General features: G+C 38.3%; 1 protein-coding gene across 1 annotated transcript in view; it reads right to left on the minus strand.

The window, feature by feature from the left end:
* The window catches only part of SPAG17 (sperm associated antigen 17), a 173867-nt gene that overhangs the window by 81974 nt on the left and 76405 nt on the right, over positions 1-15488 (minus strand). Inside the window, exons 16-19 of the mRNA XM_033093220.1 lie at positions 9370-9431; positions 8668-8781; positions 2541-2695; positions 158-339 (exon numbers count right to left, since the gene is read on the minus strand). Coding sequence (XP_032949111.1) covers positions 158-339; positions 2541-2695; positions 8668-8781; positions 9370-9431 — 513 coding nt within the window. The remainder of the gene's footprint in view (positions 1-157; positions 340-2540; positions 2696-8667; positions 8782-9369; positions 9432-15488) is intronic.

Here is a 15488-nt window from a genome sequence, read left to right on the forward strand (position 1 = left end):
ATTTGGAATGCAGCAATTCTGTTTTTTAGAGGAAGGGAAGTGTCACTGGAATTTTGTGGGCAACTCCTTTTAATCCTGAAATAGTCACAGTCTTGATTAAATTAGGACATAGGAGAATGTCTTGGGACTTTCTATGTACGTTTCGCAGCTTCCTTACTTTTAGATTTTTTTAAAGAATTAATTTTGCCAGGAGAAACAAATTTGGCACTAGCAGAAGATTTCAATTCCAGCTCAGCCATGGTCTTAGCGATTTCCTCAGCCATTTTAGATTCCTGATATATAGCTTCTTCTTTTATGATCCAATCTCCAATGAATTTTGTAACAAGTTCCAAATAATTCCTTTTAAAAAGCCAAGAAGAGCAGATGACAATATTAGTTAAAGTCAATAAATATTTAACTACTGACTGTGCAAGTGAACTTTCCAAAATGAACTGATCCTAAGTTTCCCATGTAACAAATGTGATAGACTCAGATATATCCTAGATGTATTTTGTGCAAAGTAGTCTACAAATACCCAGAGAGCATGTGAAAAATGCCCAATTTCATTCACAATTAAAGACATGTCAGTGTAAAAATGAGGTAATTTCACCCACGCCAAGGATTAAAGTTGGAAAATACCAAGAGTTGATACCAGTTTGGAGAAAGTCACTCTCAGCTCTGTGAGTTGGTGAGTGATATGGTACAACATCTTTTGGGGACAATTTTATAGCACAATAGAAACTCTGTCAATTGATCATCAGCTAATTGACTCACTGGATTAATGGAAACGCTCCAGTCCTGTTATAAAATTTACTGGCCCTAAATACTTTGCCCTAAGCTGCCCCTGCATTTATGCTCACAGCAGCGAGATCTTGCTTACCAGGAGTCAGTCATATTTGTTCCCAAATCCATTCGTTCTATTTACACTGATTATTGTAATTATTTTTAACTAAATGTTATGTTTACTTACAACATATGAATGAAAGTTGTTTCTGAGAAAATGAGTTGAAATATTTAGGTTTGACAAGAAAGATTAGTTATAGTTAAATTGTGTGAAAAATGAGGCCTAAAGTTTTCAAAAAATAAAGCTGGATGGATACTATACTTCTATTGCTTCACAATTCTCTTTAACTCTCGATCCTTTTTAAAGAAATCAAATGAAAATTGTAGACTATGAATTATCGGTACTCAACATCATCATCTGCAAGGTCAAAGACACCTCAAACTCAACATGCCCCCAAAACGAACTTCGGATCTTCCACTCCAAGCTGCCCAACAGAGTGCTCAGCTTTTCAGCTTAGCTGATGGCAAGTCTCCACTTCCAGTTGAACAGGAAGTTACCCTTAACTAGTTGTGTTTCCTCATACTCCTTGTCCAATCTATCAGAAAGTCCAAATGATTTTTAAAAAATATATATTTGAAATATATTCACAATCTGACCACTTCTCACTTCCTTTACCACTATCTTCCTGATCTCGGCCACTGCCACCTCCTGCCAGGACTGCTACAATAGCCTTCCAGCTGGTCTCCCCGTTCCTATCTTCGACCCCTGTAGTCTATTCTCAACATAGCAACTGGAGAGATGCTTTTTTTTCTTAAGTCAGACTGGTGTCCCAGAATCCTTACTAGTGATCTGTGATAGGGGAACACAGACTCATATAGACAGCCAAATCAGCATTCAAGTGAGACGAGAAAGTAAGGAATACTTCAGCATGCAATGATTTAGCAAGTTTACCACCCACAGACACTTTCTGAAAGAATGACTCCCAAATGTATTCCAGCTGCATTAAGAAATAAATTCAAGAAAAAAGACAACATGGGAGGTAAGGAAAAAGGTTGAGGAAAAAAGAGCAAAATTTATAACTCTATGCAAACAACTATTTATGCTACTTATTTGTGATTAAAAGTATTATTTTACAATCAGAAACAAAATTTCTAGATAATTTCAAAATGAGAGGTAGAAGATTTGTTGGGAGTAGGTGAAAATATGTTAAAAATCTTAACATTTTCTGCAAAAGGATTTTCCTGTGTAGATAATAACCTCACCTATCAGTAATGACATTTTCCTCTCTTCCTTTTCAATTCTTATACCTTTAATGTACTTTTTCTTTCTTCTTTTTTTATTTTTTTATTTTTTGCTGTGAAAATCACTGATTCCGACTTCTCAGATTGCGGGAATGTGTTGCCCTACTTTTGAGCCTTCCCCAGATGAAATGGAGTTATCCAAAACCAGCACGCATCATGTCCTGTTTTGTAGTGCCTACATGGAATCTTTCAGAGGTAGTTTTACTGGAGCCTAAACAAATCAGCTGTAAGGTAATAACATGTCCACTGGAATCCACAGGACCAGGGATGTTGTCTGCCTTCTTCTGTGATGCAGCTTCAGCGCTCATCCCAGAGGCCGGCACACCTGAGACCTTCAGCTCACTGAGCTGAACGAAGGTACAGTACGTACCACGCAAATGCATCATGGCGTCAAGCCACCTAGCTTAGGCTACGGAACTAAAAACTAAGTAACTAACAAGCGTACTAAACTAAGATAACTAAACGAAGCTAGTTACCTGAATCCAACATTGGAGTGAAGGGCCACACTCCAACCTTCACAGTGCAGACGCTGTGCATTCATTGGGTTGTGAAACACCAACAGTAAAGAGTTGTCTTGGGTGTGGTAGTAAGAGTCAATGCACCTGTACTGCTGATTAGCTTCTTGAAGAACCTGCAAGTCAGAATAATTGCATTGTTGCATCTCTTTTTCCCAAAAGACAGGACTCTTGCTAGAGCATTTCTCTGTCCCCTCGTCTTCCTCCCCTATCTCCACGAGAACGTAAGTGGGAGACACTTTTGGGAGCATTTCATCAACTCTTCTAGAAAAACAAATACTAGGCCAGGCATAGAGGCGTTTGCTCAAATGTTTTTCATTAAGGCTGGGAGATAATAATTAAGGCAAAAGTTATGGATTGAACTTTTCCATGCTTTCATTGAGGTCATCTCATTTTATCATTAAAAACCCCAGATAGATAGACATGATTATTTTTCCCATTTCAAAATATGAAAAACCTCATTTTTTCAGCATACATTTGGGGCTGAGAGAAGATAAGAGGTCTATTTGTCCAAGAACACAGTTTATATGCTCTGGTGCCCAGGCTCATAGCCATTTTCTGACTCTCATTGTCACCAGTTCGAGTCTACAGACTACTCTTTGGAACACCAGGCTGTATTATAAAGGAATGAGCTAAGCAGGCTTTCGGGTACATATTGTTTCCACATTACTTCTGACCTTGGCCTTTTCCAGAACATTCTAGCTATGGCTTGAAGTAACAGCCACCAGTAGAGGACACAGTGGACAGCTGGCTGTCCTGTTTCCTTTTCATGTCAATCAACATGAGGAATTATGTCCATAGGAAAATAAATTAGACAACTGCGGGGTTTGGTTTTTGTTTCCATTTTCAGCATCAACCTGGGGTAGGCAGCTTTTAAGTTCTCTACCGTTTGGATGATCTGAAGGCATGGAATTGCACATTATGTTAGGAAAGGACGGTTTTCCTTTTGCTTCAATTTTACATGGGTAGCATAACCAAAATGATACATTTACTTCTCCAATCTAGTCACTTGTGTGAGTGTCTTTATGAAGTGGCACTTAAACTTTCACATCTGTTTTCTGAGAACAATATAAGAAACACATAGGTGGTGAATAATTTTGCATCTTTCTTTTTTAATAGGCCACTGCTTTACTTTGAAAGGCAAATTCCTTTCAGACTTTAAACCCAAAAAACAAATAATATATTTATTTATGATGAACACGTATCCTTCCTTCTAGTACAGAGTTCTGCAATCTTTGTGTTTTCATATTTATTTTGGCTGCTGGGATACACAGCACTAAGTTTCTCAGAGCTAATGTTGCCCTCGGTGTTTGAGAAGTTTTCATATTATATCTTTCTTCTCCCTTATCTTACCTTGGCTTTTACCTATTGTTCTGATTAATATTGCTGGTCTCATTAACTCATTAGCTAATTCTTTCCTTAAAAATAAACACCTACTATGTGCCAGGCACTGTGTAGGTTCTAGGAAAACAAAGATGAACAAGACAGGTAAGATTTTCCTCTCAAATCTGATTAAGATTTTGAGAGATCATTCTGGAGTTCCATGAGGTGGTCTAAGAGGATGAAATTGATGGGACATTTGGGAAGTAGAGAATGGATCAAAGGAGGGCAAGAATGGAAGCAGGCTGATGATTAGGGGGACACTGCAGCAGAACAAGAAGATGGTAGTCGGGTTAAAGTCTCAATGATGGAAATGGTGAAGACCGTCAGGTGTACCCCTCAAAACTCGAAGAAGAATCAGACATGTGGGATGAGGAACGGCTGAGATAAAGGATGACTCTTAGCCTCTTGGTTTGGTGGTAACATTTTCTGAGACAGATGAGGGCAGGAACATGCTTAGGTAGGAAAATTAGGAGCTTCCTTTGTGCAGGGTACTAAATTTGAGATTCCTATAAACAATTCAAGTGGAATTTGGAGTTAGGTGTTCTATTGTGTAGCTCAAGAGAGAGATAATTTGGAAGATAAAGTTTCGGAGTCATTAGTATTAGGTCCTACGTAATAGATGAAATCATTAAGAGAATGTTTACAGAAGAGAGGAGATGGGTCAGAGGTGAGACTTGAGGCACTTCAATACCAGGGGTGCCCAAAAAAATGTGTACAAGTGGACACTTTGGTCAACGATGCTCAAGCAGTAGTTCACCGTAATCAGAAGTGTCTGGACGCTGATGGTAACCACTTTGAGGACCTCTTGTAATTGCAGAAGTCAAACATGACTGATATTCATCTTTTGTTATTGGTGTATATTGAGTATACAATTTGAATAGTTTTTCCTTTCTTAAAATGTGTGTACCTTCTTTTGGCACCCTCTGTATTTAGATGTTAGGTGGAAGAGAAGTATTCAACAGAATTCCAAATGGAGCACCAAGGAGGAATATAACATGGTGTCTTGGAAACCAAGAGTGAAAAATGTTTCAGGAGGAAGTGGTCTACTCTGTGATGATGTTAAGAAGTCAAGGACGATAAAGAAAGATAAGTGTCCAATAGATTTGGCAGGATGATTACTGGCACCCTTGAAAAGTGCAGCTTCATGGAGTGGATTTGATTTATTTCGAGCCCAATCAAAATAAGGTCTGAAATGAACTTTCAGTTGATGATGGAATAGTCACCGCATGCACTCCTTAACACGTCACTAAAAAAACAGTAAAATTATTGGTTTTTAATATCACAAAGTTGAAGGCCATGGGAGAGGAGACAAAGGCAACAGCATTTTAGTAGCTAGAAAGCAGAAGGATACGTTGTAACTGATTTAGCAGAACACAGAGAGACAAACTCTCAGATTAATTTTAGGGGAGACCAGAAGCAACCTTATTTGTGTGCAGAAATGCAAAAAGGCTCAGAAAACGGCAGTAGTAGGTACCTCTGAAAGTGGGGCGAAAATGGCGTTGAAAATAAGAAGATTGGTTTAAAATCTTTTAAAGAAGCTTTTAGGGCCCACGGAAGCCCTCGACAGTTCTGAGCCAGTGGCAGCCCATCTCCCACCTCAGGAGCAAGAGGGAGGATTATTACCTCTGTCCGGAAGGTGACCCAGTGGATTCTGACGAGAGGGACCCTTGGCCCTGCTGAGGAGAGATACACTACAGGCAAAAAATGGAACTGCGCAAAAGTCGAATTCAGCGCTGTCCAACGAAAATACAAGGTGAGCCACAAGTGTGAGCCACATGTGTAATTTTAAATTTTATAGCAGCCATATTTTACAATATTATCATTCAATATGTAATCGATATAAAAATTGTTAATGACATATATTACCTTTTTATATTAAGTCTTTGAAATCTGGTGCGCACAGCACTGGTAGAGCTCAGTATATGCCGAGCATACGGACAGCACATCTCAGTTTGGACGAGCTACATTTCAAGTGCTCAGAAGTTACATGTGACTCGTGGCGACCACACTGGGGAATGCAGATCTAGAGACTGAAGGGAACAAGCCTAACTGTCTTTCCCCCACCACTCAGCTCCCAAAACCCTGATAGGCAAGGTATAGCTTTCAGACAAAAGATTAGGGTTTTTTTTTTTTTTCTTTTTCTGGAGAATCTAGATGGCCAAAGAGTACAGACCTAATTAATATCCCAACACCGGTGTGTCTCCCAAGGAGGAAACCATCCAGCCCAAGCACCCAAAAATGAAGTCTAGTAACTGACTTCATTACTGTGAACCGACTTCATTACAAGTCTAGAAACGCCCTGACTCCCTGAACTCATGAAGCACTTCCTATGATATTTTTAGTGTCTCACTGTTAATATGAACAAAGAGGCAAATAATATTGCTCTCTAATATGAAAAATGGAAACGGCAAAAAAAAAAAAAAAAGAAGAGAGAGAGAGAACTTGGGGTAAAAGAGATAATGCAGGGAAAAAACACTAAGACTTCAAAGGACTTTAATATCCTCTTAGAAATAAGAGAAGATATGGTATCAGGGAATGTGAACAGGATGCTATAAAAAGGTAATTTAAAATTATAAATAGAACTTTAGAAAATGAAAACGATAATAATAGAAATAGGAGACTCACCAGAAGAATTAGATGAAAGCTGAGCCATCATCTCCAGAACAAAGAGGCGAAGTGTTGGAAACTAGGAGGGAAAAGGTAATGAAATTGGTCAGGAAGCCCAACACCAGAATGACAGTTGTTCCAGGAAAAAAAGAAGAGAAAAAATGAAGGTGATAAGATTGTCAAAGAAATGATTATCGAACACTTCCCTGAATCTAAAGACAGGAGTCTGGATTTTCCTGGGCTCACGAACACAATACTGGGAAACATTATAGAACCACAAAGAACATCAACAGAAAATCTTGACCACTGAAACAAAGAAAAGGTCTTAAAACCCTTCAGAGAGAAGGAAAAAAACAGACTCAAACGACTGATCGGGAATCAGAATTCCATTGATTTTTCTCAAAGCAAATCCGGGAAGCTACAAGACTATTGAGGAATGCCTTCAAAATTTGGAGGGATCATACTTTTTAACTTAGCAGTTGATATAAAGTCAAACTGTCAGCCAAATATAAGGGTAGAATTAAGATGTTTTTAAATATCCAATGCCTCAATAATTCACCTGCTATATATATGTTATTTCAGGAATCAACTGGAAGAGGTGGTCCCCTAGAAAAAGAGAGTAACCCAAGAGAGAAGCCGACGTGGGAGTGAGGAAACACAGTGTCTCACTGGAAGGAGAGGGAAAGAATGTGGCCAGGATGACACAGAAGGGAGCTCCCTGGACCACAGCTGCGCAGCAGGCCCAGAGGGCAAGCAGGAGTCAGAGCACATGGGAGAGAGATCACTTAGATATTAAAATTGATAGAATACTTGTTAGGTTTGGATGTTTTAAGAGGAGCTTGACTCTTTGGTACCAGAGTTTGGGGATGAATAATGATACGTGCACAATAAATTATACGAATAAAAAAAAATGGGAAAATGAAGTCCAGGAAAAATAGAAACAGTCCAAAAAGGAAACGTAATCATACAACACAACACAATTCGGCTCTGAATAATATGTATACCATTGGAATAAATATTGAATGTAGATCGGGCCAAAAATCATGGTATAGGAAGCAGTGTCAGAGAATGGCACGGAGAAGTGCTAGGGTCAGTGCAGGAGTGTAAGAGGAAGTGTGTACGCGAGCGTGTGTGGGGGATGGGGTGGGCAGAGCTGTTTTCTCAAGAGGAGAGTCAATTGATGAAGGTGTTCGAAACAAAAACGAAACCAAATATACTTGTTATTTAGAGATAACTGAGTTAACAAAAGAAACAGGTAAATGGCTGGAGGGTTTTTACCTCTGGGAATTTAGGCTTGGGGGGAGGGGTGGGAGGCATTTGCTATTTTTCATGACTCTTGATAGAACTTCTGGCTTTAAAAATATGTGGGTGTAAAACTTTGATAAAAGTACAATCGAAAGGAAAAAGACAAAGAGAGTCCAGGTTTTTGCATAAGATGTAAACAAAAGGAGCTAGTTTCAGGATGACTTGTGTTTTTTGCATAGTGGTTAGGAGCACAAATTTGGGGGGCAGATTTCCTGAGTGCACGTCCTGCATCTCTCACTTACCAGCCATGTGAGCTTGGACAAGTTACCATTGGTTCAAGTGCCTCAGTTTCCTACCATTTAAATAGATTCCACTTCAAAGGATTATCGAGAGGATTAAATGAGCTGAAATACATATTAATCGTTGCCTAGCATATGGTAGGTGCTCAATAAATGTTAGCTATCACAGGTTCCATGGACTTGTTGATTGCATCAGAAAATATTTGGAAGTGTAGTAAAAACTGAACAGAACTGACAGGCAATATGGGAAGAAAAAATGAGGTTGCTTCCCAATAAAGCCTGACGTTTTTTTAAAGAAAGTATGTGCAGCAGTCATGTGCCTTTCTCTTTTTCTTAAAAGGTTTTATAAAAACCTCCCTTTGGAAAGTACATTTTAAACTATTTTGGAGATTCCCAGGGCGTGCGTGCGTAGCTGAGTCTGGGCATAGACTCATTTTATAGCTGAAGCAAATGGGAATATCGATCTGAACTAGATCTGAGGGTGACCTAGGAGTGAACTGCTCTATGTCACACCATGACACCCCAGACCCATCCAGCTCACAGCCCATTAATACCTGCAGCAGGACTTTTGGTTTAAAATGTTCAGTGAAACTCCAGTCCATGAGACTGCGTTGCTGCATTTCCTTGATGTCCTCCAACTCTGCTTCCACGGGCATCTTCCTGGGTTTCTAAAAAAAAATCACGGGAATACAATTGCAGCTTTAATTTGTGTAAGTCCAAATAGAGCCCTCTTGCACTCCACCAAGGAACCAGCAAGCACTCCATCTAATTGGGGAAATCTGCATATGTATAAATCCATATGGCAACATTTTAGGAGAACTGCTGCCAGGAAGAGTATGCCTTTGACTTTCTTTTTTTTTTTTTTTTTTATGGGCAACATAATCTAAATATTTTTATTGTTAGGTTATACTCTTCTGAGTCCTGTTAGCAATTATAGGCAGGTTTTCTGAACTCACTTCAAGACAGTATTAGCTCTACATGGCTGTATGGTCAGCAGGTGTTTGTGACGTTGCCAAGCCACACTGTCTAGAGAGGAGCACGGAGCTTGGAAGTTTTGCTTAACCCAGCGAGTGGAATTAACTCCTTTCTCTCCAGCTGGAGCTGGCCCGGGGATGTCTGAATAAGGCCGCTCCTTCCTTCTCTGGCATCTGCAGTCTCCTGATCAGCATCTTTTTTTTTTACTGTTTCTATTCTGGGTCACGGTTTCCTCCGATCATCTTACTCGCATCTACACTTTTAGGAAAATCATTTCTTACCTTTTCAAGAGACTCGGTCCTTGTGACTGCTTCATCTTTGATCTCATTGTTCGTGGTCTGCTCTGTAAATCAAAGACACCAACATCCAGTTGTGTTTGGCCTTTGTTCTTGCCTGTGTCAGTGCTTTGTCTTTTTGTTGCCCATTTGATCTATGTTTCTGTGCTGAAAAGGCAATTCCTGAAAGGCATGTTTCATGCCTCGAAAAAGGTGTTGGTGTCAATAATTCTAAATCAGTGTCCACCTAGAAAAGTTATACTAAACCCTTTGAAAAGAACCCAGCTTCCTATCATATCGGATATTCTGCCTTCAGACTGCATGGCTCACTTCTGAAAACAACTTATCTTTACAAGTTGTCAATATTTACTGATTAAAGTGTCTCAGCTGCTTCGTACACACTGTCTTGTCATGGTGGCAACTGTCACAGAGCCTTTTCACACTTCTGTGGGTCATGTCTGTGAGTGACAGGCAGGGTCAGGGGTAGGGGATATACAGAGAGAACCACCCGATAAGTGTACCTCTTGTTAGACAATGACACTATTTTACCATCCCGCAGAGCTCTTTGCCCTCTCATTAATCATTTGTTAATGTAAAAACCATTTAATGAGCATCTGTAGATTTACAGATGGAGTTTAACAAAAGTTAGTTAGATGAGTAAGTGAATGGGTAGCTGGACTCCACAGCACCATAGCATGGGCCAGTATGAGTATCCTCATACACCAATTGGGATTGAGATACCACCCTTGGCTATGCTGCAAACAGCCGTATTATGGAGAGAGAGACAGGTTTATGCTGTTGATTTCTGCATCACCAGGCTTCAGTAAGTTCTACTGTTAACAAATGTTAATAGACAAAACAGGTTGTTTGTTTGTTTGTTTAACCTGGATAAACAAACATCTTTACTGTGAACCTCTCAGATTTGTAATATGCTCTTGTGACTGTGAATCTCTACTAGAGAGATGGATAAAGTATATTGCCTGTTCTAAACCTGACCAATGAAATGAAAAAGAAATGAATCCTTGTAACATATTCGTGGTGCCACTGCATAACTGAGCCAACATGACTTCTGGTCGACCTTAGAATGCTAGCCGATTCATCCCTAGTGTAAGTCATACATGAAATGGCTCCAGCCCAACTCTCCAAACGTATCTCCTCCCACAATCCTTTGCTCATTCCACTCCAGACTCACTGGCCTGCTTGCTGTGGCTGGAGGTTTTTGCACTTTTGCTTTTCTCTCCGTCTGGCATGCTTTGCTTTGAGATATTCACCTGTTTCAAACCCTTACTTCATTCATATTGTTGAATAACTGTTACTTCCTCAAAGCCTTCTGCCTCGGACCCTGCTTTATATTTAATCATAGAGTTTATCAGTACCTGATACTGTTTGTTTATGTCTGTCTCTCCATCTCAAAGTGAATTCCTAGAGAATAAGAACTTTATCTTATCTTCCCTCACTGAACGCTGAGCACCCAGCACATGGTAGGAACTCAGTAAATTTTTTTTTGATTGAAGGGGCATTGAAATTAGAAATGTATGTAGAGAGAGCAGAAATGTGGAAGAAACCCTACAACCAAAGCTTATTTTGGGGTCAGCATAAGATTTGTGGCAAAGAGAACCATATCTGTGCTTCTAGAGGGAGCAATTATGTCTAACAAGGAGGGGCCAATGTTTTTCTTTCTTTTAGGAGCACAGCTACTTACATTTTCACTACTCGTTCCATTTTGCCTTGGGCTGGTGAAGGTGACAGCATGAATGTTCCACTTTGATTTAGAGGAAAACTATAAAGTCAGTTCAGTTCAGTATTTATATAAATCCATCCACTCGAGAGAAAACTCAGGCCAACTATAACTCTAAATAGACCATGATGTCCCATGTGTCCTTGAAGCAATTGATATGAAATCTGTGGAATAAAAATTATTCTACTCTATGGTCTGCCAGATTTCCGGGAGATTTGATATTCCCTTCTGTAGCTAAAGATCCAGCAGAAAAAGTCTCCAGTTTAGAAAATACATTCTAAAACATGGTGCATCAGTTATTTTGTCAAAGAAGAGGACATTCGAAAACTACTCTGAACTCTTTATTTAATAGTAGAGTAAAAATCATTTTTTTCTTTCTTTCTGATTTCTGCCTTCAACCGCATAACCCTCTGACAGTGTGATTCAGTAGTTTTTGACACATCTGGAAATGGATGCGTTCTCATCCCTTTGAAAAACAGCTTTCCTAATCTGTTTTACTTTAGAGATAACAAGATCCCTCTGCAAAGCAGTTACTTTATTAAAAAAACACCCAACAAGCATAAAGGGCACATCTAAGCCTATAGCCTCACGGTTATCGAGTCTCAGGTTTTTCATAAATATCCAATAGGCCCTGTCAAGTTCAAAAACAGTCTCAGATGGAAATCCAGTGTTTGGTTAAGAAAGGCACAAATATTCAGCCCTTCATGTCCAGGAACAGGCTTTTATATGTATTTGATGCTAAGCCGGTTGTGCAGGAAATACATGACCAATTTCTGCTTTGTTTAAAGAGATTTAGAGTGGCTGCTTCAGAAGTGTGATCAAGAGTCGCGGGGAAAATGCAAGACAAACAACAACGAAAAATTCCTTTGTACCCAACAGCCACCATGAGGCACCAAGCCCTCAAGTGCCCTCCCCCACCAAATGTAAGAGTTCCTTGCCGTGCGCCAACATAGACCATGGAGAATCCCTGACAGGTTGTGGGTTCAGATCTCAAGACTGCTCGGCCTCTAGGATACACTGATAATTTTCAGTCCTGATAATTTGGAAAGTTGCTGCAATTATCTACTTTCCACCAGGACCCAGAACGCCTACCAGGTGGCAAAAGTTGCCTGAGGAAACCTATATACCAGTTGCTCTAAAGAAACCAAACCAAACCAAACCAAACCAAAAAACTAAGAATAAAACCTTGGGTCTTCTATCTCCCCCGGCTTATCCTGGCTCTATATCAACTCAAAGTGACTTCTTTGTCATACGTTATATTCCCATCGGATGCACTAGTGCCACAAAATCCCAGGTTACCTTATCTGGCTTTCTTTTTTTTTTGTGCGTGTGTGTGTGTGAGCTAGGCTAATAGGTAAGGGTCCTTAGAACAGAGAAATAGGGAATCAACCCTAAGAAGAAAGGAAGGAAGACCCAAAATCAGGACAACAATCAGCATGAAGAAGAGACTAGGAATATGGCTAAAACACTGGATGCATCACAAGAAATTTCTGGCACTGAGGGAGACATAAGACGATGGAGGAAGTCTTGGTTTGGCGGGAGATACCTCTCTGTTCCCATGTGCTTGAACAAGTTACTTAACCCCTCTGAGCTTTCATCTTCTTGTCTTTAGAACTGGGATAATAGTCTCTTCCTCATAGGCTCGACGTTTATGTAAAGTATTAGTTAATACATGTAAAACATAGCAGGGCAATGTTAGATAAATGCCATTTCCCTCGGTTCTCTGTCACCCTCACCCTCACTTACCAGCCCTACTAACAGGCAAGAAGATTTTCCCTAAATTTACTTCATCGATGATTTCTTCTTCTGTCCTATTCTAGATAAATGAAAATGGTAAGTTGACCATTTAGTTAATACAGACGTAACATCTGTTCTTTGGCGGCACTGACCACTTCTTGTTTTTAATGCTTTAAACATTATAAAATATAACACATAAAGTACGTAGAACATAGTTATTCGGTATAATGAATAACGATAAAGCAAAGTCCTAGCACTCCAGCACTCTTACTGTATCCTTTCATAACCACAACTTCCTTATTAAACTTTCATATTGATCCTGTTTTTTTTTTGTGGGGATTATTTTGGGTTTTGTACATACACAATATTTACACATAATAATGGTTTTGTTTGTTCCTTACCAAACCTTACACTTTAATCTCTTTTTCTTGCCTTACTGAGTTGGCTAACATCTCCAATGTAACATTAAATACAAGTGTCGATAGTAGATAGCTTCCTGATCTCAAGGAAAATCTTCCAACTTTTTATCTTCACATATACTGTTCATTGTAGTAATTTTAAAAATAACTTTTGCAAGGTAATTTTCCTTCTATTGCCAGTTTGCTAAGATATTTTTTTCATAAATTGCTGTACAATTTTAAGTGTTTTCTCTGTTTCTATTGACATGATTATAATTTTTCTCATTAATGTGCTGAGAAATTATATTGATTTTTACAACGTATTTTTCCCCTTCTACTGCTGTTATAAAAACAACTTGTGTGTGACGTATTATTACCATTTTGTATATTGCTAGATCCGTTTGCTTATGTTTATTCAGGATTTTTGCACCTATGCTCATGAATAAGTTTATTTTTTTGTTGTACTATCCTTGACAGTTTTATTATAAGGTTGATGCTACCTTCATAAAATGAGTAGGGAAGTATATCCCTTTTTTATTTCCTGGAATAATTTTTGTTAAGATTTGAATTCGGTTTTTTTGAAATGTTTGTTATCTCTACTCAATGAGATCATTTGAGTTTGGCAGGCCTTATTTGAGAAGATTTTAATTACTGATTTAAGTTATTTAAATGGCTACAAGACTATTCAAGTTTTCTATTTCTTCTTGAGTCATTGGTAAGCTATACCTTTTTAGTAATTTGCTCATTTCACTTTTAGATTCAGTGGAATAAAGTTGTTTATGTCCTCTTACTATATTTTCAATTTCTGTAGGATCTAAGGAAATCTGTTTTTTTATTTCTGATATGGTTTTATTCCTAATATGGCTATTTATGCTTCCCTCTTTAGTGATCAGCCTTTTATAAAGTATTTATCATTTATAAAAATCTTTTCAAAGAACAAAACTTTTGTATTATTTTGCTTCTTTATTGCATCTATATTTTCCATGTCATTGATTTATTCCTATTTTAATTTTCTTTCCTTTATTGAATTTATTTTGTTCATCTTTATCTAACTACTTGAAGTTGATTAGCTAGTTTTTAGCTATTTTTTCTAAAAAAATGTATTTATTTAAAGCTGTAAGCTTCTCTCTGAGTATCTCTTGCTGTAGCTGCATTGCATTCTACAAATTTTGATATTCAGTATTTTAACTACCATTCAGTTCAAAATATTTCCTAATTTCTATTGTGACTTTTTCTTCAACCTACGCATTGTATAGAAGTATATTTCTTAATTTAAAAATTTGGGGATTTTTCTCATTATTTTTTTGTGATTGACATCTTCCATAATTTCAATGTGGTCTGAGAATATACTTTGCAGTTTTTGATCCGTGAGTATTTGCTGAGACTTGTTTTGTGTTCTAGTATATGGTTAATACTTTTAAGATACACATATTTATGAAGCTCTAAGCAGCTGTCGTATTACGGAGGCTTTAATTAGGCATATGAATTATTGTAATTAAGTAGCAGGGAAAAATAACCAATGACGTAAAGTAAGTGTAGATTAATTAAGACTATGGGAATACTAGGGAGACATTTCTAGATGGACACATCCAACAAAGCCTCATGGAGGTGCCCATTAAACCTAGTCATAATCCAAAAGAGAACTCTAGGCAGAGGGTATTATGGGGGAAAGGCACAGAGATTGGGAAGAGCAGGCTGTGTAGAGCAAATAGGGCCTAATTCTGTTTGACTAGAGCATGGGATGAGTGAGCAAAAGGGAAGAAGTGGGAAGCGTTTTGGAAAAGGAACTTGGTGCTATTGGAGAAGCAGGTACAGCAGGCCAAGAAACTGGGTTCTATTTTACAGGTAGTAGGGAGCCATTGAAAGTTATAAACAGGGAAATAACAGGTCTGTATTTCAAGTAATTAATCTGACAGCTGTGTGTACATCAGCTGAATAAAAATGTAGCCTAATATTCTTCTATGCTCCTATACCTCCAAATCTAAAAATATTTATGAGGCTATATTCTAGAATGAGAGTAATTACCTGAGCTATAAAGAGGAGAGGAAAAGTATTGCTGTTCCCTGAGCACTGATTTGGTACAAAGCTCTGTACTCGGCAGTTCGTTAGGTTATTACACGTAATTTTAAAAATACTTTTTCATATAATCACAATAACCCTGTGAAATATTAATGATACAATTTTAATTATGTTTATTTGTTTTAATTACATAATTAATGATAGGTTTTAAGTAGTTAAAAAATGCACTACAT

The sequence above is a fragment of the Rhinolophus ferrumequinum genome, chromosome 22, assembly GCF_004115265.2.
Source record: "Rhinolophus ferrumequinum isolate MPI-CBG mRhiFer1 chromosome 22, mRhiFer1_v1.p, whole genome shotgun sequence".
NCBI lineage: Eukaryota > Metazoa > Chordata > Mammalia > Chiroptera > Rhinolophidae > Rhinolophus > Rhinolophus ferrumequinum.